This window comes from Phascolarctos cinereus, unplaced genomic scaffold (genome assembly GCF_003287225.1).
Source record: "Phascolarctos cinereus isolate Bilbo 61053 unplaced genomic scaffold, phaCin_HiC Scaffold_2;HRSCAF=192, whole genome shotgun sequence".
NCBI classification, from domain to species: Eukaryota; Metazoa; Chordata; class Mammalia; order Diprotodontia; family Phascolarctidae; genus Phascolarctos; species Phascolarctos cinereus.
Genome location: NW_027555625.1, coordinates 315999268 through 316023465, shown reverse-complemented (window position 1 = coordinate 316023465; position 24198 = coordinate 315999268). Strand labels below are relative to the sequence as shown.

Below are 24198 nucleotides of genomic sequence, written 5' to 3'. Positions count from 1 at the left end.
AAGGCTGGAAATCTAGGAAAAGGTCAGTCTATACAGAACTTCAAATGTCAAACAATGGACTTCAACATTAGATCTTAGAGGTAATAGAGAGCCACTGGAGCTCATTGTGAAGGGAATGAAATAGACAAAGAGGATAAATGACTTACTCAAGGTGGCACAACTTGGAGGGATGATACAAAGGTGAAATTAGAGCAAGACAGTCAGGAAGTGCATTGCCTTCCCCCTATGTCCCCTCCTCCTGGGCAAAGCTTTTAATCACCAGTGCTTAGGTTGCATCCTCCAATATTCTGTGGACTATCAAACCCTTCTTCTGGGAAGATTTGCCAAGCCATTGACACACTAACTGTTCTGGGGACTTGTAACCCAGGATACACAAAAGAGGAAGAATTTGGGAGTTGGGTGAAGTATAAGTTAGCCAGTGAGGCAGGAGAAGTCATTTGCCATCCCCATGCCCTTTATCCTAAAATGAAATGTAGTCCTCCCCAGTACTTACCCTTTTCACCCTTTCCTTTATACTGTGCCCTCTGAATCCTCTACTACAATAAACAAATTCTCCTTAATTCTATATTTCTTCTCATTCATTTCATCTTCTTTCATCACTAGATTTCTTTTAAATATACTATATTTTTGGCACTTTGTCCAAGAGTGAGCTGCTTCTCTCATATTCCTGGAGAAACAGGAGCTGGAAGAAGAGTTGGTATATCCTTTTTTATTTTTTTATCAGTGTTTCTATCAGATTTTCTTTTCTGTAGGTGTCACTCAGTGACCACTTCTCCTTAAAATTCACTCAATTTTGTCCATATCTTGGTTGTTGTCCTCTTTAAAATTTCCAGTGGTCATTCTTAATCTTCCCCAATAAATTCAGTACTTGACTCAGTCTTCTCCACTCCTGCTTCTATATCCTTTGGACACTCTATCCTCTCAGTTCCTCACCTTCCTCAAATCCCCCGGCCTCCTGGCCTTCTTACCCTCATAAGAAAGGATCACTCTACCAATGCTCCCTTATTCCCTGCCCCTCCTCCAGCTAGATTTGCCTCCAGTGCCAGAATTCCTAGATGTGGAACTGCATTGACTGTAGCCATTAAGTTGCAAACCAAACCTAGCAAGGAGAGGAAAACTAAGGATGTTCTGTGTGCTCTGCGCTGGACTCAGTGTCTGCCCTTGGGAGCTTTCCCAAGACATGTGTATGCCTAACGTCAACTATTACCAACTTAAGAAGGTTTGACCAGTAAGCAATGACCATTCCAGTAATGCTTAGACAATGGAAATTTATTGTAAGAGAAATCAGTGGGAAGGAACACATTTCCCAGAGAGAATATTCATGCAAGGAAAATGGCTCCTAATCCAAGGGAAAAGAACTTGATGGACCCTGGCAGATGCAAAACATTTCATCTCTTCTGACACCAAATGCAGCAATTTTTCTCTGGCTTTGAAGTCCTTCAAAGAGGAAGAAAATTATAGGACAAGCTTATCTCAGGAGAAAATCCAGTATAGGTGACTACCATCTTTTCCCCCTGCCCATAAATTGAGGGTTTTGGAAGTTCTGATCTTCTGTCACAGGACCCTCTTCCACGCCTCCCTGACCCTGTCCAACTCCACCCAGACACCACCTACTTCTCAAGCTGAGAACAGGACCTGCTGAGATTGAGAAAAGTGTAGAAACAAGAATCAGGGCATGTACACACATTTCAGAGTCCTAGAATAATAGAGCTAGATAGATGTCAAAAAACAGAATATCACAACTGGAAAGGACCTTAGAACATAGAACATAAGAGCCAGATGGGCCCTTGGAGAGCATCTAATCCAACCCCTTCAATTTACAGAGGAGGAAACTGAGGCCCAGAGAGAAGTTTTTGGGTACTTTCTCAAAGTCACACAGAAAACAGGGGCAGAGCTCAAATTATAACCTAAGCCTCCTGATCCTCAATTCAGAACTCTTTTCATCCTGAATCCTTGACTGGCTCATGATGGGTCCTTTTCCCAGATGAACAATATCACACTGTGTGAAGAGATTGTATCTAGAGGACATAGGGGAGGAGAAGGGGAGTCTTTATTTTTGACCATTTGTGACTTTTAGTATCTTCTTTGTTACTCCATTTCTGTCATTCTCACCTACTCAATATCCTAAACTTCAAACTTTCATACATTATTGGAGTTACTGTAGATAGAGGATGACATTCCTGCTTCAAGCGAGCATTTGAGCTAGGTCCCCTCTTGCTAGATCATAGATTTAGAGCTGAGAAGGATCTCATTGAGTAGTGATTTACCCAGGGTCATATATTTAGTAAGTGTCTGAGGCAAGAATTGAACCAAGGTCTTCATGACTGCAATCAGTGCTCTAATTCTGAGGGGCTATAATTCAGTATTCTAGATTCTAGGATGTCCCTTTCCCAGAAGAATTCTTTGAAAACGCAATTAATCAAAGCAGTCTATTTTTGAAAAAGGCAGCTCTTACCTGTTTGGAAAAAAGTTGGTTTGCTTTCTGGAAGGTTCATTAATTAACACTAAGATCATATCCACATATTAATGCATCTGAAAGAAAGAACCACATCTGAGACCAGGTGGAATCAAGGAGGCTTAGAAGGCCTTGGTAGGGAGGGGTGAAGGAAGTGAGGGGATGAGAATAGCAAGTGGTTAATTATGAGAATTGAGTGAACCGCATTCACTCTGTCTTGGGACTCAATTCTGCAGCTAATTCAGTTTCCTTTCTATTTAATTATGGGTCTAGTCCAATTTCTGTCTTGTTATAAAACTTTATTCAGTTGTGAGAATGGAAAAGAAAACCTTATTTCATTGTTTGAACCTAGCCCTGTGCAGCTGGGAAGCTGGACCACCTTTACCTGCTGCTTAGAGACCTTTACCTAAAGACCTATATTATGCTGATCCAGAAACTCAGTCAAATCCAAAGATCGATGCAAAGAGTTTTCTCGTAATTATACATCTGAAACAACCCATATGTTTTATCTGAAAACTGGCCCCATACTGAACAATTAGTTACTGTTTCCATGTTCCTTTGATTGTACACAGTCACTTGGGGGGAGTGAGTTACTTCTTTTTATGATTTCAGGTATTTGTACCTGTTATTCTCTCCCTCCCTACTTGGAAAGTTCTTAATCTTTCTTCCAATTAGAAATCAGATTACCTAATTTTGTTTCCTGGTTAATTGTTTTCTTTTAATTAAATGATCTTATTTGATTAATTGCATCTAGCCCTAAGCTAAGGAAAGGGTCGGGTCCTGATTTTTTAGGCAATTGACATGCATCACCTAATAAACTGAAATACTTGGAAGTTTGAACCTTTGTTTCCTCAGTCACTTCATCTTTCACTCACCACGGGGAGGAGTGGGGCTCCACCTGGTTCTCTAATTGGGAGTGGTTAGAGAGGCATCTGCCCGTGCAGGGACTCTGAAGAGGACAGAATCTGACACAGGTTGGCCATTTTTCAGACCTATTTTTTTCACTAGAGACAGCCTGGCTTCATGTTGCTGGTCAGGTTTCAGGACAGAGCATTATTTATGTACTCCAAACCAATATTTTACTCACTACATTCATTCATCAATTAATCAGTGAGTCATTAATTTTTCTTTGGGAAAAGTGTGAGATTAGGGACCATGGAATGACCCAGTACTAGAAATCAGGGAACCCTGTAACAGAGTGGACTGTATTCAGCTCAATAGGTCTAAGAAAAGTGGGACACCTGTGCCAGGACTTTCCAAGGAATTTTCAGAAGGATAAGGGAAGACGCACAGAGCTTCTGCTCTTTTTATTTTTGTGTTTTTACATGCAAGCCCCACTTAGTTCTTAGCCTCTTCATAGCAGATATGGGGAGAGGGAGACAGATTAGAACTAGGAACAGAATTTAACAGATAGTAGCCAATTTGTTCTAGGTGCAAAGTCCTTAAAGCTTCAGCGCAGCAATAGCACAAGAGCCAGTAAGTGGCCTAGGTAACTCAGATCCTTAGAAATGGAAAGGAGAGACTGTGCCAGCAGGGGTGGGGAACCTTCGGCCTCGAATCCTAAGTCCTCAAGGGCAGCCCTTTGACTGAATCCAATCTTCACAGAACAAATCCCTTTAATAAAAGGATTTGTTCTGTAAGACTTGGAGGAGGTCAAAAGGCGGCACCCAAGGACCTAGAGGGCCACATGTGACATCGAGGCGCAGGTTCCCCACCCCTGCCATGGAAAGGAGACACTTACTTACCCACAAGAGCTGTTTTCAGTTTAACACCTAACTTCGGTAAGCATGTGCTGACAGCTGAGCAGAGCTGAAATACAAACACAGAAGGGGTGTGTTGTGATCCTATTTCCTGAGGGTAAGTGTCACCACCAAGTTTATCTGACCTAAGAGGTGATTATTCTGACATCACGTGCAAGAGAGACTACAGAATGAATGTCAGAACTCAGAGGAACCTTAGGGACCGTCTTGTCCCTCTCCCTCATTTTATTTTTTCAGAGATGAGAAGGGGCTTGTCCAAATACACACAGAAAGACAGAGCCAGACAGCTTAGGCTAGGACCCTGGGCTTTGAGTCCTTTGTTTAGATCTCTTTGTACTGCCCAGAACTCATACTAAAGAAAGGCTAGGAGGAATCTGCATGTGTACACTTACTGCTTCCTCTACCAGCTCGGGGACCACAGCATTCAGAACGCTTGTAAATCCATCTAGGAGAGAATTGAGTACCCTGAAAGAAAAAAGACCATGAGGATAGAGTACAATCAACCACTTTCTTGAGGAGTGTGAGGAAGAAGATTCCCTCTGTCCAGAGACTAGAGGCCTCCCATCCCAGTGGGAAATTCAGCTAAGCAGGCCCAAAAGAACTGCCATATGGCCAAGGGTGTCACCAGGCTCAAATGAGATAATTGATGTAAAGCACTTCGCAAATTGTAAAGCACTATGAAAATGTCAGTTATTATTATTGTCATTAGCCTACAGTTACCAGGCCTCTAGTCTGATGATGATTTCTTTCCCTGAGCTTTGTACTGAGTTCAAACAGTATTTGTTGAGCAATACAGGGGAGTGCTGGCAAGTGTTTAACAACCGGACTGGCGGTAGAGGTAGGGGTATTCAGAGGGCAGGCATGTATGCTCACATGCTTTTAGATTTAATCTGTGTTATTCACACTTGGTTAAGTCTAGAAAAATCAAGAAAATGATAAATCAAGCCCTGATTTCTATCAATTGTCAATTTCTGAGATGCAAACGCTCACACTGAAAATTTAACAACCAGCTCTCACAAGTCAGTTAGAATTGACTCTAGCATACCCCTGCCTATGATTGTATGAAGGCTGAGTAACTCAGCAAGACAAATATGATCTAGGACAGAATTTATATGCTCATGAGGAGAGTCTATCTCACAAAGTAGAACAAGGGGGCAGCTAGGTGGTATAGTGGATAGAGCACCAGCCCTGAAGTCAGGAGGACCCGAGTTCAAATCCAGCCTCAGACCAAACACTTGATACTTACTATCTGTGTAACCCTGGGCAAGTCACTTAACCTTAATTGCCTAAAACCAAAACAAACAAACAAAGCAGAACAAGACATCTTGATATATTTCTTTCATTGGATCTACTGCTGGAAAGGACCTTAGTCCTTTGGCCTATCTAGTTCACCCCTTCATTTTTCAGATGAGGAAACTGAGTCTCAGTGGCTCATTCAAGGCCATATAGCTCGTAAGTAACAGGAGTGGGATCTGGAAACTGGTCCTCTTGCTCTGATACAGTGATTTTTTTTTCTTACTCTATCATGCTGCTTCCAAAAGGAAGCATTGTGGGGGTGAGAGTGGTTCATATCTATCAGGAGGGCAATGGGTTAGGCATCATACTTCCACCCTGGACAGTCAGAAGAGAAAGATTGTCCTATGACTTTCTAACCCCAGCCCCAGGTTCCTGTATAGGCTTCATCCCTTTATTTGTGTATGGTGCTGAGCACTGAGGGAGAGGCAAAAGCTCCTGCTCTCACGGAGTTCACAATCAAGTAGGATATGAATCCTACTACATGTCCTATAAGAAGGCAAAGAAGAGAAACTGATGCTTGGATAATAATCTCTCAAGTTCTTACAGTGTTGTACATTTATGAAGTCTTTTAAAAATCCTTACAACAGCTCTTTGAAGTGATTATTGCTATCCTCCAAAGTCACCAATGATCCTTTAATGGTTGTTAGATCTGACAATCAATTTAGATTATTAATTAGATTTGATTAATAATTAGATCTTCTATTTAATTAATTAGTTAGATCTTGTCTTTAACACTGTCTTCTCTGTCTTTAATACTGTCTTGATATACTCTCTTTCCTGGTTCTCCTGCTACCTGTCTGACCTCACTTCAGTCTCCTTTGCTGGATCTTCATCCAGAATCCTGACCACTAACTGTGGTGTCTCTCAGGGATCAATTCTAAGCCCTCTTCTCTTCTCTCTCTACACTATTTCCTTTAGTGGCATCAGCTCCCATAGATTTAATTTGTTACATTTGAAAATTAAGGTAAACTGAAGCACAAAGTTCCAAGCACATTCAATTTATTGGTCAGGCTAGCAATTACCAATAGAAAGGGTCTCTCAACTCCTCAGTCAACCAAAAGACCATTTTGTGGAGCTTACTAGTCTCCATATAGTTTTGAGAACAAAGAAAAGGAAGCATCACAGATGTAGAACGTTATGGTTGTTTGCAGTCTCAAGTGTCATAGATGATGAAAACGATACGATTGCCTGGACATTTTAACCTAACAATAACCCCTCCTTCCATTCTGCTGACAGGAAAGGTTGATCAGAGTCCATCTGCTCATTAGTTGAATGGAAATAACAGAGTTTTTGGCACCCACCTAAAATCTATAAGGCTCGTTAGTAGAAGAGCAGATCTCCCTTAATTTTCCATGGGTATGCAAGAATGTATAGAGATAACAGTTTTCTTTCAATTAAGGTGGTTTATAGGGAAGCTTACTTTTTAAACTTATCTCAGAGAGGAAAAATAGAGGTCTGAACTTCTGAACTTCTGAACTTGACTCAGAGACAAACCAACATGCTCAGGCAGTTACAGAATAGAATCACAGAACGGAATCATATATAAAATACTAAGTCAATATTTGATTTTCTCAAATTATCATCTCTACAAGGATGATTCTCAGATCTATTTGTCCTGCCCTAACCTCACTCCTGACCTCCAATTTCATAGCTCCAAATACCTATTGGGAATCTCAAACTGATTGTTTCATTGCCATCTTAAAACTCTATATGTCCAAAATTGAACTCGTTGTCCCTCTCCCTTCTTCCTAGATGGCACCATCATCCTCTCAGACACCCCTCAAAGTTTGCAACCAAGGAGCTGCATCCTCAACTCCCCAGTCTCTCTCACTTCCCATATCCAAGTCAATTGTCAAGTTCTGTCATTTCTTTGTATATACTCTCTTCTTTCCTCTGACATTTCTACAATGCTGAAGCAGGTCCTCATTACCTCATACTTAGCCTGTTGTAATAGCTTGCTGATTGGTCTCCCTGACCCAAGTGTCTCTCTCCAGTCCATTCTCCACTCAACTATCAAACTGATCTTCCTAAAGTACAATTCAACCATGTCAGCTCCCTCTCCATTCAATAAACTCCAGTGGTTCCCTATTACCTCCAGGTAGTAAGATATAAAAACATAAAATATGAAATTTTCTATTTAGCCTCTAAACCTTTTCATAACCCAGTCCCTCTTCTCTTTCTAGTCTTCTTACACCTTATGTGCCTACACACGAGAGCGCTCTCTCGCACACACACACAACACTCCATCTCTAGACTCCAGGCATTTTTACTGGTTGTCCCCCATGCCTAAAATGCTCTACTTCCTGATCTTTATCTCCTGGCTTTCTTCAAGTCTCAGCTAAAGTCCCACCTTTTTCAAATAGTATTTCACAGTGCTCTTTAAACCTAGTGCCTTTCCTCTGAGACTACTCCACATTTATCTGGTATACATCTTATTTATAAATAGTTGTTCCATGTTGTCTCCCCCATTATTAGAACTCCTTAAGAGCAGGCACTATGTCTTGACTTTCTCTGTATCCTCAGTGCTAGACATAGTGCCTGGCACATATTAAGTGCTTAATAAATGCTTATTGAATAGGAAACTGAAATTCTGAAATAGAAAGTCTTTTGCTGATGCTCCAATTGAGAGGGATAGTTCTATAACCAGAACTCAGGTTTTCTGACTTCTATAATACCTAGTTTTCTTCAAGATCAGTTCAAGGCCACCTGTTATCTAAGAGCTTTCCTGGTACCTTCCCTTCCCTTTCCCCATTGCCCCCCAACTATTAATGCCTTCCTCCACCAAATTACCTTATATTTATTTTGTATATACTTATATGTACTCATGTACTTCCCTATGCAAGGAGGGCATGAAACTGTTTCATGTCTGATTTTGTATCTCTGGTGCCTATAAAGAATTGTTGTTGTTGTCCTCTGCTTCCATATCTGGTGCCTGTCATGAGCTGTTTGTTGTTGCTTTGGCCAGGGAGACACCAAAGGCAGATGAGTAGCCATGGAAAAAGGCTCCGAAAGCCCTCACACCAGAGGTGCTAGTCTTCCTTGGACACCCCACATATCCCACCCTATCTCAAGTAGGCTGTTAATAAATGCCTGGTGCTTGACTGATTTCTCCACCTTTTTAACACACACACACACACACACACACATATATAATATAAATATAATATAATTTATATCCTTTACATAATGTAATTTAGGATATAAATATCATATAACTCATATGAAATGCTTACAATTACCCCTCACTCAAGACCTTACAACTTTCAGTCTTCTCTGGATGTAAACATTTCACATGGATATCTGTCCCAGCACTGAAACCCCCTTATCTCTGGCTCTTGTCCCTTTTTGTTATTGTTATTGTTATTGGGGGAGGTAATTGGGGTTAAGTGACTTACCTAGGATCATACAGCCAGTAAGTGTCTGAGGCCAGATTTGAACTAGGTCCTCCTGATTTCAGGTCTTGCGCTCTATCTACTATGCTACCTTTTTTTTTTTTTAAAAAAAAACACTTCCTTCTTCATAAGAAAATACATCTTTTTCTGCTCCCTAACTTGTGAATAACTAACTTTTAAACAGCTTTTCTATATCTTACTTACAGAACCACCTTTCCCAAATCCATCGTTTCATAGTGCATCTCTTACTGGAAGTCTTTCTTGACTAAGGTACGAGAAACTCATATCTCCAATTAGATTTTGAACTCTGTGTGGATTAAATGGTGCAATTAGGATATGATACCAGCCCCCTTGTCACTCAGGATCAGGCTCCATTTGACACCAGGCTGAATTGGACTAAAAGAATGGAAACAAATTACCATCCCTACCAAATATGGGAATTGGTTGCTCACAATGAGCACCACCAAGCTCTTTGACGACTCACCTACTATGGGTTTTGACTTGTGAACTGACAAAGTCAGTATTACAATTCTGAATGACCAGGTAACCATCTTCATTTTCATCCATCTCTATTCCAATTTGAAATTTGTTGTTCACTTCTATTATGAAGCCAATATTTCCAAGAAACTTTCTAAAGAAAAAAAAATGTAGTTTAGAGAGCTGGAACTCATGGGGGTAAAATCAAAGAGCTGGGTTAACTCAATAGTCCTGGCCACCAAATCCAACTGAGAAATGCAACAACGAACACAGGCAGCTCCTCTCTTTACACTCCTTTTGAGATTTGTCTTTGCCAATGCTTCATGATTTCCAAAGCACTTTGAAATCTACATGACCTATTTTCTTCAGCCAGTTGCCCCCTCTGTCATCTCCTCACTCTCTCCTCCTACTCCTCTCTTTCTGTTTCACTTTTTCTCTCCTTATGTTTGTCTCTTTCTCTCTATTCCCTTTCTTTCTCTGTGATTGTCTCTGTCTCTCTGAGACTCTGTCTTTTCTGTCCATCCATCTCTTTTCTTCTCTCTTTCCTCCTCTCTTTCTTTCCCCCACCTTTCTTTCTCTCTGTCTTCCTCCTTTTCCTCTTTTTCTCTTCTCTCTCACTTTCCTTCTCCCTCCCTTCTTCTCCCCCTTTCTGTCTCTCTGTCTTTCTATTTTTTCACTCCCCTTCCTCTCTTTCTCTCTCTGTCTTTTCTGTCTGTCATCTGTAATTTCTTCTTATATTCTGGTTCTCTTATTGCTATCTACAAATATGACTTAAAAAAAATCATGAGACCCATTTCTACCAACAAGCTATCTTCCTCTATGTCTCCTCCTTTTATCAAGAAGTCAAAATCCTTGAAAAAGTTATTTGAACTTATCAACTCCATCTCCTCTCCTGTCATTCTCTTCTTCACATTTCATAATCTGACTTCATTCATACAGCTACCATTGTAATGCAGTCCAATAGAACTTCTCACCTGAACTGTTGCAGGAGTCTCCTATTGTCCTTCCCTCCTCTCCAATCCATTATTCACACAGCTGCCAAAATGCTTAAAAGTACAATTCTGACAGCCTCAGGCCATCATTTAACAAATTCCAGTGGATCCTTATTAACCATAGGGGCTACTCTGCTACTTAAGACACTTTCAACTTGACTCGAACCCACCTTTTCAGCCTTGGAACACATTGCTCCCTTCCACATAGCCAATTTGTGCTTCTTCTTGGTCCTTATCCACAATACTACATCTTCTAACTTCAAGCCTTTGCACTTGATGATCCAAATATATGACAAGCATTCCCTTCTCATTTCCTTTTCTCAGATTTCCTAGTTTTCTTCAGCATCACCTTCCACATCGAGATTTTCCTAATCCCCCAGCTACTAATGCCTTCCCCTCAAATCTTGTGTAATTCATACATATTTCTCTATGCGCAGGTTGTCTCCATTGGCTAGACTCAAAACTCCTCGAGTTCAATGACTGTTTTTACTTTTGTCATGGTGTCCCCTGCATCTAGCCTAGTGCCTGACACATAGTAGGTGCTTTATAAATACTTGTTAGTTTGGTGATTGAACTCCATAAAAAAGATGAGAATGAAATTATATGATAATAAAAGAATAATAGCAATGATTCACATTTGCCTACTGTTCTACAATTTACAAAGTATTTTCTTCATATCTGTCAAGAAACATCAGAATATGGGTAGCTGGCTTACTTTTGCTGATACATTATTCATTTCACTGAATAGAGGTTTTAAAACTTAAAAAGATCACTCACATATTTGCTTCCATATCCAAGGTTGTAGGGAATGTTGCTAATAGCTGATGTCTGTCTTCACTTTGTGTGATGTTAATATCAAAGATCTGGGCCTCTATAACTTTAATCCTAAACAGAGAAGTCACATTAAAGGACAGAGGTCAATAATTCACATTCTTCACAAATATAACCAGATCCAAAATAAACCACTCCCATATTTAGTTCTCTGTCAGACAAAGGCAAGGGAGAATGAGAGAAGGGAAGGTATTTTCAACCAAAGACCCAAAGATTCTGAGCCTTGACATCAGTTCTGAACTTTGGCACAGATCCTGAACCTTAACATTGTACTTCAAGTAATTCTCTCTTCCAGCTTGATAGTAGGATTCTGGCCAGGTTGATCTGACCTAATTAAAAGCTCCAATTGACAACATCCTTCCCAATTCATTGCAGTCATGCACCCTAAACTGTGAAGGTGAGACTGAACAACTATAAAAAATTGGCCCAGCAATATACTGTATGCAGGGGCAGGGATGGCATGTGATTTCTATGCTTATTTGGTCAAGTCAAGTGACTTGCTCCAGTGTACCCAATGTGTTAGTAATTGAGCCAAGATTAGAACTCAAGATTTTTCACTTCTATTTCTAGATTTGTTCATCTATGAAGAGTTGCTTTTTGTTTTAAGAATTTATTGGAGAGGGGGTGAATCATTAAAAAGACATCTTTATTTTCCCACCTTCAAGGACTATCACCTTTTTATTGCCACTGAGTCAGTCAAATATTTATGAAGTATTTATGGTGGTCCTAGCTGTTTGCAAGGCACTATCAGTGATACAAGGCCAGGAGAAGCCAACATCCTGGATTTTATGACACTCCCAGTGTAGGTGAGGAAAGGAAATAATGTCTAGGAAATAATGGTAATTACAGAGTAGGACCTTTAGTGTTCTAGTGTCCAGTCCAGTTTCCACATGAAGTTCTGTATGGGGCAGTAGAAGTTCAGGTGCGATGGAGTCATCTTCGAGGTTAGAGTATTGATTCAATAAGAATATCAGTAAATGATGACAGGTCTATGGTTCTTGGACAGGGGGATGGATTATCAGAATAGGATCTGAGAGGTGGGGGGAAGTGGGAAGGCTCCAACAGAACCTTAAAGGAGGTAAGAAAATCAAATCAACTCTGTGTCAGGTTTTCAATTGATCCTATTTCACAACTGATTCTATTGTGTATAACTACCTAAGCTGTTCTCTGTCTCTTGAGTGGGGAAGCTTATGAATTCCAAAGTTCAGTCTTCTTCTCTCAATTAAATGCAGAAGTTCAGTTTTCCTATCAATCTCTTTTAATTAAAGGAAAACTGAGTAAATACAAAAGTCAATCACTTTTAATTGAAGAAAAACTCTGAGCTAAGTTTAAAAGCTCAGTGGTCTCACAAAAGACTTTAATTCAAAGGGAATTGTTATCTCAGCACCATCTGCAAATCACTTCACATCAAGGAAACTTATTATCTTCTATATCATTAACTATCCTGGGTTCAATTTCAGGACATCTGTGGTTATCTCTATCAGCTAACATGGTGACATTCCAGGAAATGTGTTATCTCTAGCTATTTTTGCATAGCTTTTTTTTTGGAGGAAATTTGATATCTATCATTAGTTATTTCTACAAGATCCAGGTGGACAATATCAGTCAACATTGTCAAGATGAAAGGAAGAGTTGTTATCAGTGCACAATCCAGACTTTCAGCCAATCACATTATCCTTGCCCCCATGATGCTGTCAGTCCTTTAACCAGTCATATGTTTCCCCCACCTACCAACTTCTGTTCTTTGTTCTATGCTTATCAAAAGGGGCTACCTCTCCTCCTCAACATCTTTTGGCTTGCTGAAGAAGCCATTGACCTTCTTTATTAGTAGATTCACAGTTTACTAATAACTGACAGAGCTAGGAGCTTTATACCTATGGCAACCTTACTTTCAACCATGACAGAGGCCATGGACCTGCAGCCATGGATGATTAAAACAATAACCATATAGCACTGCTACAGAAACAATCTATCTTACTTCACCTAGCATATAGTAAGAGTATAATAACAAATGCTTGTTTCCTTCTTTCTTTGCTTCTTTTGCTGATGGTTGAGAATACTCTCATGTGTCTCCAGGTTATAATGTTACTCTGGGCCTTTCCAAGGGAATAATGTTATATTGTGGATATAGTATGTTGAATATTTTTTTTTCTTTTTCTTTCTTTTTTTTTTTTTTGAGGCAATTGCGGTTAAGTGACTTGCCCAGGATCACACAGCTAGTAAATGTCAAGTGTCTGAGGCCTGATTTGAAGCCAGGTCCTCCTGACTCTAGGGCCAATACTCTATCCATGAGTATTTTTCTCTTTTGATTGTTTTTAACCAAAATTTCTTCTCTGCCATCACATGATACTCTAAAACATATACCTAGGGCCATCTCCAGGTCAACTTAGTTCTTCAGAACTATAAACACTTTCTTTGGAGGAGATCAAAGATTTTACCTTTGCCCCACCTACACACTTCCCTACCTGACCCTTTATTTGTCCTTCCCCTTCTCTCAAAGTCAGACACTGCTTTAAACTGCTCTATCCTCTCACCCAGCTCTCCCCTGACTTAACCTATACAATTTGTCACTGCCTGGGACTATTGGGTTCCCACATTTGGGTCTGAGACTAGACAATTAATAAAGTGAACTTACGAAGAAAACTCACGAACAAAAAGCTTGGCATCCACTCCTGCATGCAAATTTCCAAGCAATCCATCTTGAAAAGCATGCACAGCCTTCATGAAGGAGAGTTTCTTAAGATTTCTTGGAGTATTTGTGCTCAACAGTTGGCTGTGTAAACCTGTAAATAGTTTCAAGAATCAGCAAGTCTTACGTTTAACTCTTGCTTATACAAGAATAATCTAGCATAGAGACAAAAGAACGAGGTCTAGAGTTAGGACCTGAGTTTGAACCCAGCTCTGCTTCTTACTACCTATATGGTCTCAGGCAAATTTGGTGCCCTCTTTGGGCTTCACATTTCTCATCTTGAAGGGTTGGACTAAATAATCTCCCTCATAGCTCTTAAGCCTACATGAATAGTTCATTAATGGAAGAGTGATGGCCCACAGGCTGAGGTGAGCAATGATGGAAATACATCTCTGTCTTCCCCAAATCTTCCAAAACTCAACAATCACAGCATCCTTAAATCCCCTCCTGCCCTAAATCCTACATTCATTTTGTTTCAACCAATAGAAATCTATCTATCTTTTCCCTTTGAAATGGCAGAAACCAGGCATAGATCAAAATCTCACAGAGATCTCTCCCTGAGAGGTACAGGTTGTCTCATTTTTTTATTTTTGTAACACCAGCACTAAGCACATGGCTTGATACATAACAGGTATTTAATGGATGTTTGTTGTAGCACTTTTTGTGGTAGGAAAAAAAAACTAAAACAAAGCTGATACCTATTTTGAAGGAGGCAACTAGGTGGTACAGCGGATAGAATGCCAGGCCTGAAGTCAAGAAGACTCATCTTCCTTAGTTCAAATCACACTAGCTGTGTGACCCTGGGCAACTCACTTCACCTTGTTTGCCTCAGTTTCCTCATCTATAAAATGAGCTGGAGAAGGAAATGGCAAACCACTCCAGCATCCTTGCCAAGAAAACCCCAAATAGGATCAGGAAGAGTTGGACACGACTTAACGAAAATTTGAGGGGAAATGGATAAACAAATTTTAGTGCATAGTGTAATATAGTTTCATAGAAATCAGGATGACTAATGCAAGAGTCCTCTTCTTCCAGATTTCTCTGCTACTTTTGACACTGCCAACTGCTCTCTTTTCCTCATTATTCTTTTCTCTCTGGGTTTTCATGACATTGCTCTCTCTTGCTTCTCCTCCTACCTGCCTGACTGCTCCTTCTCTGTTTCCTTTGCTGATTTGCATCCAGATCATGCCCACTAACCATTGGTGCCCCTGAAGACTCTGTCCTTGGCTTTCTTCTCAGCTCCCTCTATACTATCTCGTTTAATGATTTCATCAATTTGTATCAATCATCATCTCTGGACTCCAGGCTCATATTACCAACTATCTTTTGGCTACCTCCTCCAAAACAGGCATCAGTTTTGTTTCAATTTTTTACTACCATAAAAAGTGCTGCAACAAATCTATGTCACTCTCTTACTCAATAAACTCCAGAGGCTCCCTTTTATCTTCAAGATCAAATAAAAGATCTTCCCTTTGCCATTTAAAACCCTTCTCAACCTAGCCCCTTCCTATTTTTCCGGTCTTCTTATGCTTCACTTCCTTCCATGTGCTCTACCATTCAACAACATTGACCTTCTTACTCTTCCTGGAATATGATTCTCTATTTCCTTACTCCCTGGCTTTTCAATGGCTGTCTTTTCTACATCTGGTATTATCTCCCTGTTTACCACCACCTGTTGACTTCCTTGACTTCTTTCAAAGCTCAGCTCAAACTCTGCCTTCTGTAAGTGCATATCATCTCCTCCATTAGAATATGAGATTCACAAGGGCACGATCCCTGTTTTTTCTTTTGCATCCCCAAGGCTTAGTGTAATGTCACACATAGTAAGCTCTTAATAAAAGATTAAAAAACTAAAGTAACAACGTTATTCACTAACAACGAAACAATCTAAACCAAACACCACCAAATTGTAATGACTAAGGGTATCCTTAAAGAGAAGAAATGAGAATATAACTACCTCCCTTTCTTTCAGAAGTGGAAGGGATCCTAAGAGTTGGAGATATTGTATATAATGTTGGACTTGCTTATGTATCAGTTAGTTTTGCAAACTGTTTTTTCCCTCTCTATTTAAATTTTTGTCGTTGGGTTCTCTGGGAGACAGAGTGAGTTATATTGGGAAATACAGGTGATATTAAAAAACAAAAGATTTATGTTGAATTGCTAACTAAGGACCACAGTCAAAATCTATTGTTTATTTTTGAGTGACTATTTTCTGAATTATTATGCATGGAAATGAAGATATTCATGTCCCTCCACTGCTCCTATAGCCCCAGGGCAATGAGACAATGAGAGGACAATGGTTCAGACTTACAATTGAAGCAGGAGATTGAAATTGAAGATGCTCCTTGATATGAAGAAAGATAAGAATTCATAGTACAGAAATCTATTCTTCAAATAGCTCCCAAATGTGTGAAGGGTTTGGGGAATGCCCAGAATCCCTATAATCTACAAGTTTGATGAGGAAAGACCTGGGTCATTGGAAAGGCTGAAACAGAAACCAGCTTAAAGACAAGGAGCAGACTATGTTGTCTGGCAGTTACACTTTACTGAATAAAGATTTCATTTTGTCAGGTGGTGGTGATGAAATGGTTGCTCCTCTAGGCAGCTAGGTGGCACAGTGGATATATTGAGGTTCGGAAGTTTAGGGGTACTGGAACACCAAAATAGTGATATGCGGGTCCTGCCTCAATGAATTTGACCCAAGCCTTCTTTCAGCCAAAGACAAGGTTTAATAAAGATCTACCATATTGGCCAGACTCTTAAGGAATCTAAATATGTGTGATACTCTTATTGACAAGTGGGCTAGAGTAAATCTCATCCCCTTAATGGTGTCCAAGATGGATCTTATATGTAGAAAGACTGTGGGAGGAATCTAGGAGTGGCCAAGTAGTCTGGGGTGACTGGAGAAGGGGTCTGGGAGAAAGGATATCTTGATGGGAGTGGCTAGCAGGCTGGGGTGATTGGAGATCAATAGATAGGATCTAGGGTAGGAAGGGGGGGCATCCAGACAATAGAGGGCTGGGCTAAATTAAGGGTAACTGAGAATTAGGAGATTGGGTATAGGGGATAATGAGCCTCAGGGGAAAGCTAGAAACTTCCTTGATCAAGCAGGAGTTCAAGGAGAGTCCAAGGTGGAGTTTCTCTAGGGCCCATAGACAAATGGGAATCAGATTCCTTTGGGATAAGGCGCAAAGGGCTTGGCTTGGGTCAATAACCCATCAGATAGAGTACAAGGCCTGAAGTCAAGGAGACTTATCTTCTTTAGTTCAAATCTGGCCTCAGATACTTACTAGCTGCGTGATCCTGGGCAAGTCACTTAACCCTGTTTGCCTCAGTTTCCTCATCTATAAAATGAGCTGGAGAAGGAAATGACAAACCACTCCAGTATCTTTGTCAAGAAAACCACAAATGGGGTCACAAGGAGTCAGATATGACTGAATACAATAACCTCTGAGCCAGGGGTGGGAACCTGTGGCTTTGAGGCCACATGTGAGTCCTTGGGTGTGGCCTTTTGACTGAATCAAGTTTTACAGAACAAATACTTTTATTAAGGGGATTTGTTCTGTAAAGTTTGGCTTCAGTCTAAGCTGTTATAGCAGCAGTATAGATAGAGATATGGAAAAGATTTAAAAAGGTTTATGGTCATAGGAAAATGTGTTCGGAGCCAATGGGGACCTTAGTGGTCATCTAACCAATACTTCCTTTTGTAGATGAGGCAGGTAGGTGGCACAGTGGATAAAGTACCAGGCCTGGAGTTAGGAAGACTTCAGTTCAGATCTGGGCTTCAATCACTAATTAGTTGTGTGACCCTGGGCAAGCCACTTAACTTGTTTGACTCAGTTTCCTCATCTGTAAAATGGGGATAGTAATAGCACTTACTTCCCAGGATTATTGTGAGGACTAATTGAGATAATCATTTTAAAGTGCTTAGTATAGTGCCTGGAACATGGTTAGTGCTATATAAATCTTCAGCTATTGTTACATGAGAAAACTGACTGACTAATTGCTTACGGTCAAACAAATAGTAAATGGTAGTACTGGGATTGGAATACAGGTCTTTGATTCCACATCCAGGGCTCTTTCCCCTGTATCACATTATCTCTATAAGTCAATCTCATTTTAGGGGGCAGAGTGAGGGGAAGCGACTTAATAAAGATCTATGGGTAATTAAGGAGTAGACTCAAGAAATGAATTGATTTCCCAATTACTTTTTCCCCCTCTATATCCCATTGTCACAGATTGGTAGATACTCTCAAAAAAAGAGATTCTAGTGAATCTCTAATTCAACTGCAATGCCCTACTATGCCTCGCCCCTCTCAAAATTCTTATGAGTTTTGGAGAACAGGTTATGTCAATCCATTTAAAATCCCCACCCACTCCACGTATCATCACACATGTCTTTTACTGCTACCAGCCTTCCTTCCCTCGAGCTTTTCATTTCTGGTCAGAGGTCACCTGAGGATCACCAGTTGGGACTGGGTCAGATGGTAACTTACTGGTCGCTGTTTTTAAGAGTAAGCTTGCCCGTGCTGATGCTTCTGCTTGAACAGACACTTTTGGGTGTGGGTGAGTCAGGATCGGCTTGTGTCTTTTGGGGTAGGCTGAGCTCTGTGTGAGCAGTCCACAGAAGAGAACAAGCCTCCAAATCTTAAGCATCTTCCTTCCTGATATTAAAAAGAACTAATTAAAAAACATTTAAAAAAATATTTTCTCCAAATTAAAATATGAAGTAAATATGAGATTTCCCCTCCAGATTTGCTTACAATGGTCAGAATACTTTAAATAATTTCACTGTTACTTCCATTCAAAGATAGGTTTAAAGAATAAAATTAAGGAAAATGAAGCAGAAAAGAAATGCGCCCCCCCAACACACACATACACACACACACACACACACACACACCAGAGACAAAAACTCCTCCAGCACAAAAAAGTTTTTTGGTTAGGGTCTCACAGAGTATGTTTGAACGAAGATAAGGTGAGATTGGGTACTTGCTAGTTTGGTCCGAACTCACAAATGCCATGTTTCTCCATATATACTGTGAGAAAGGTCCCTTATTTTGTCTCTTTCCTAAATCCGTATATGCACGTGTGCAGTCCCTGGCACATTGTAAGCACTTACTAAATTTCCTTCTTCTCTCCCTCCTGTAGTTCCTACCTTCTTTCCTTTCTTTCTTCTTTTCCAACTTGCATAAGTCCTCTGAGATGCAGCACAATGTAGCAGATAGCAAGCCAAACGTGAAGACAGGAAAATCTGGGTTGAAGTCCCATCTCTGACACATTCTGGTTATGCAAACCCTAAGCAAGTCACTTAACCTCTTGGCACTATCCTTCACCTCACCCTTTATCAATGAACTCACAGACCTTGTCCCCTCCACAAATCTTCCAGGCTAGAACTTCATGTCTCTTCATAGCTGGGCAAGTTACTGCTTCCCTTCCTTTGTGCTAAAACCATAACATGTTTCCTCTGGTCACCTTCAGGTGTTTCATTACCTCCTGAGCTGCACACAGAGAAGCAGTATGGTTTGAGAGAAAGAGGACCAGGCTGCCTGGAACCTGGCTTCTAGCCCCAGTTAGGCAGAGACTCCCTGTATATTCTACAATTGTAATCCCTCTTCCGGCTCTGACATTCTAGGTTTTCAGGAACAGACTCTCCCACCAGAAGGTCCAGTTCAAGACATTACAGCTTAAAGCTTTTGGTTCTGCTATCAAGATTTTTCTGACATACATACCCAGCAAGGGTTTGGACCTTCGTCAAAACAGGTGGTTGAATAGCCCTGAATAGGGATAGTTCCACAAGGCATACATTTTAGTTTTCATTGGAAGCAACCTTATTGAATGACTTCTAAATGTAGCAGTTTTATAGTTTAGCATAAAATTCTTCCTTATCTCCAAATATCCTTCCTCTCGTATGTCCATCTCTGAACTGAGAATGAGATGATAACAGAATGTTAAAACTGAAAGAAACCTGAGACTCTGTCTAGTTCTAGTACAATCTTCTCATTTTACAATGAAGAAACTGAGGACCAGAGAGGGGAAGGGAATTGATTTGGATGACTCTGTGTAATTTATAAAGCACTAATATTGGTCAAACAAGCCAGTCAGTGGGTCAACAAGCACTTGTTAAATATTTACTATGAGCAAGGCCCTGTGTTAAGGGATGGGGATACAAAAAGGTCAAAAACAGCCCCTGTTTTCAAGGAGCTTACAAATATACATTGAAAGCAAACGTACATTTTCTTAGAAATTTATAAACCCTGTTTGATTTTAAAATAGCCTTACTAAGATTGGTCACAGAGCAAAAGAAAAATCCTTTAGGAGATATTCCTGATTCAGCCTAACATTTCAACTTAGGGACAGAGGCCAGCAGAGATTTGGGGGACAGAGGTCTTTAAAGGGCCCCCCAGGGATTTAAGCAAAAAAGAGGCTTCTTGCCTTAGCCCCTGGACCCCAAGGGTAAACTCTACCAAGGAAGAGAGGGCTGGGCTGATGGGTCTCACCTGGATCTCTCTGAGGAGTTTCAGCAGGGATCCAAGTTCTCCTTCTCTACCTCCTCCTGTCAACCTCTGCACAGGAGGGGCCCTTTTATAGCCAGAACAGCCAGAGGAAGCAGGAAACTTAGAATCTGATGATGGATTTCAAGAAAATGGTACAGAATGTTATATTTATAGTGTCTCTTAGCATCCTCCAAAGTCAATAGTTGCTGATTGTTCTGCCAGGGGAGGACAGGAAACTCAAAAGAGAGATAAATGAAACAGGAGGCAATTTCAGCCTGTCACTTAACACTTGAAGCTTTCTTTGATGAATAGGGCAGAATTGAGGGACCCCTATTGTATCTAGGCTTCCTGTAATCAGAAAGATCTGACTTATGAGGTGAACCACAGAACCATAGAAGCTGAGAGCAGGAAGAGACCTCAGCAGCCTAAAACATAACAGAAATTCATCAATCCCCATTATAATATACCTGACAAGTGGTTATCCAACCTGCACTTGAAGATCTCCAAGGAAGAAGAATCTACCACTCCTTGGAGGCAGCCCATTTAGCTTTTATGTAACTCTAATTGTTAGGAGGGACAGTTAGGTAGCACACTGGATACAGTGCTAGGCTCAAGTCAAGAAGACTCATTTTCCTGAGTTCAAATCTTACCTCAGGCATTTACTGGCTATGTGACCTGGATAAGTCACTTAACCCTGTTTGCCTCAGTTTTCTCATCTGTAAAATGAGCTAGAGAAATAAATGGCAAATTATTCCAGTATCTTTGCCCAGAAAACCCCAAATGGGGTCACAAAGAGTCAGACATGACAGAACAACAATAACAAAAATTGTAGGAGTCCCCTCCCCAAATCTAAATTTGCCTTTTTGCAACTTCTACCCATTAGGTTCTGCCTTTTGGACCAAATTGAAAAATCTAGTCCCTCTCCCAAATGACAGTCCTTCAAAGACTTGAAGATAGTGATTATGTTCCCATACCCTAAATCTTCTTTTCACTATGCTAAACATATCTAGTTCTTTTAATCAGTCCTTATATGACATGGTTCCTTCACAATGCTGATTGCCTGCCACTCATCATTTGGAGCTTTCTTAAACTGTAATACTCAGATCTTAACACAAGACTATTGATGAAGTCTGATGAAGCAAAAGTACAGAGGGAATATGACCTCCTTATTCATAAAAGCTAGGACTCTCTTAACGCAATGCAAAACTTCATTTGCTCTTTTGGTTAACACATCAAATTGTTGAATCATATTAAGTTTATACTTCATTAGACCCTTAGATCTTTTTTTTTCCCCACACAAACTCCTGGCTAACTATGCTTCCCTCCATTTTGTTTATAAGGTTTTTGAGCTTTTGTTTTCTTTTCTTTCTTTCTTTCTTTCTTTCTTTCTTTCTTTCTTTCTTTCTTTCTTCTTTCTCTTTCTTTCTTCCTTCCTTCCTTCCTTCCTTCCTTCCTTCCTTCCTTCCTTCCTTCCTTCCTTCCTTCCTTCCTTCCTTCCTTCCTTCCTTCCTTTCTTTCTTTCTTTCTTTCTTTCTTTCTTTCTTTCTTTCTTTCTTTCTTTCTTTCTTACCCAAGTGAAATTCTTTACATTTATCTCTACTGAATTTCATTCAATTCAATTCAATGCATTGATATGTCAAGATATTTTTGGATCCTAATTCTCTCATCCACTGTGTTAGCTATCCCTCACAGCATGGTATCATCTACAAATCTGATAAACTGAACATCTGCACCTTTGTCCAAAACACTGATTAAAAATGCAAAACAGCAGAGGCCTGAGAATCCCTAAGATGCTCCACTGGAGACCTATGACATTGACATTATACTATTAATTACTATCCTTTAAATGTAGGCATTTAACAAAGTCTGAATCTCTCCATTTGTATTGTTATCTAGATGATATCTCTCAATCTTCTCCATGTAAATAAAATGAAATGCTTTATCAAATGTTTTGTTAAAATACAGATAAAGAACGTATATGATATTCTCCCTTCATCTACCACTTTAGTAATCCTGTCAAGGAAAAAAGGAAATAAGGTGAAATAAGGTTAGTCTGGCATGACAGTCTACATGAAGTCAGGATGATTGTTTGGAAGTACCTCTTACCTATTAAGATTTTTCGTGAATCATCTTTTTAATGGCCCATTTGAGAATTTTCCCAGGAAAGGATTCCTTTCCCAGGAAGAAGCCTCTGGCTTTTAGACCATTCTATTCCTTTTTTGAAAAGTACAGAGGGAAAAACACAATTAACATGCATTGCCAGGATCACGAATGGGAGGAACTCATGCATAAACAAAAGCAAAAAAGCAGAAATATTGCACACATTCTCTACTGACTACAACAAGGGGGGGGGGCAAAGAAGTGGAGCCAAGATGGCACAATAGCACGAAGAAGTATAGCCAAGTTCCCCAATACAATTCTTTCACAAAGATCTCGAAAGCACACCAGTCTGAGTCCTGATTGGGAAATCCAAGAAAAAAATCACAGTGAGTCATATTTCTGGCCCAGGTCAGTATAAGAAGGCAGATGGAGAAGTTTATGGACACTGAAGATAGGATCTAGCCAAGGATAGCCATGCCATGCAGAGCATTCCAGAACTTGGGAACTAAAATAGAACTGAGACTATACACCAGAGCAAAGACATAGCTAGGTGGTACAGTGGATAAAGTCTTAAGCTTAGAGTTAGCAAGACCTGAATTCAAATCCAGCCTCGTATACTTACTATTTGTGTGGCCCTCAGCAAGCTGCTGAATCTCTATCTGCCTCAGTTTCTTCATCTCTCAAATGAGGATAATAATGGCACCTACCTCCTAGGGTTGTCATGAGGACCACATGAGATAATAATTATAAAGTGCTTAATATGGCATCTGGTATATAGTGAGCACTATGTAAATGTTAGCTATTATTATTAAGAAGAGGCCCTAGACTCATGTTGAAAAATGCTATCCATCTCCAGAGAAAGAACTGATAGAGTCTGAATGCAGATCATAGCATATTTAAAATTAAAAAAAAACCCTTTATTTTTCTTGGTGGTTTTTTTTTGGGGGGAGTCTCTGTTTTCATTCACAACATAACTACTATGGAAATATGTTTTGTGTGACTATAATTTTTAACTCATCAAATTGCTTGCCTCCTCAGTGAAGGGGGAAGAGAGGGAAGGAAAGAATTTGGAACTCAAAAAAATTTTTTAAAGAATTTTTAAAATTATTTTTACATGTAACTGGAAAAAAATAGAGGGTAAAACATGATGCACCTTAAAAAAAAAAAAGAGTCTCCACACCCATACAGGAGAACCTTCACTTTGTACAGGATGCTAGAACATTTGGATTGGCAGCTGTGTCATTCACTATCCACCTCTGAATCACATAGGATCTAGCCAGGGATAGCCATGCCTAGAGAAAGGAGAGAACCTAAGCTTAGAGGTAACATTGCAAAGCGAGGAGTGTTTTGAACCCTAGACTGTGTGCCAAATGAAAAACAAGTTCACAAATAAAGTCAGTCAGTCAAGTAACATGTGTTTACTATGTACTAAACACTATGCTAAGCACTGGGAATGCAAAGAAAGTAAAAAACCAGTTCCTACTCTCAAGGAATTCACAGTCTAAAAGCAGAGACAGCATGCAAATAATTACGTTAGAACAAGACGTAGACTAGTTAAACTGGGGATAGTCTCAGAGGGAAGGCGCTAAGATTGGGGAAGACTTGGAAAGGTTTCTTGCCAAAGGTGAGACTTTAGCTGAGCTTTAAGAAATCCAGAGAAGCCAAGAGGTAGAGGTGAGGAAGCAGATTGCTATAGGCTACTAGTAAAA

The 24198-nt window shown here is 40.1% G+C and overlaps 1 protein-coding gene across 1 annotated transcript; it reads right to left on the bottom strand.

Annotated features, from left to right (window-relative positions):
* Nucleotides 1–1248: 1248 nt before the first annotated feature.
* On the bottom strand, nucleotides 1249–20541 carry LOC110211332 (BPI fold-containing family A member 1-like). Its single transcript, XM_020990555.2, has 9 exons — nucleotides 20393–20541; nucleotides 18389–18556; nucleotides 13839–13986; nucleotides 11150–11257; nucleotides 9388–9534; nucleotides 4608–4680; nucleotides 4201–4264; nucleotides 2456–2532; nucleotides 1249–1437 (listed from the first exon to the last, which is right to left on the bottom strand). Exons 2-8 carry the CDS (start codon nucleotides 18546–18548, stop codon nucleotides 2495–2497), a joined length of 738 nt encoding a protein of 245 aa, XP_020846214.1. The 5' UTR covers nucleotides 18549–18556; nucleotides 20393–20541; the 3' UTR covers nucleotides 1249–1437; nucleotides 2456–2494.
* Nucleotides 20542–24198: the final 3657 nt, after the last annotated feature.

Bases quoted from the DNA above. Each gene is read 5' to 3' on its own strand.
- LOC110211332 (XM_020990555.2), bottom strand. From the start codon at position 18,548: ATGCTTAAGATTTGGAGGCTTGTTCTCTTCTGTGGACTGCTCACACAG. The intron at 11,258-13,838 runs GTAAGTTCACTT...TTCTCTGTTTAG, and splicing joins TTTGTTCGTGAGTTTTCTTC to GATTAAAGTTATAGAGGCCC. The intron at 9,535-11,149 runs GTGAGTGATCTT...TTTTTTCTTTAG, and splicing joins TTGGATATGGAAGCAAATAT to AAAGTTTCTTGGAAATATTG.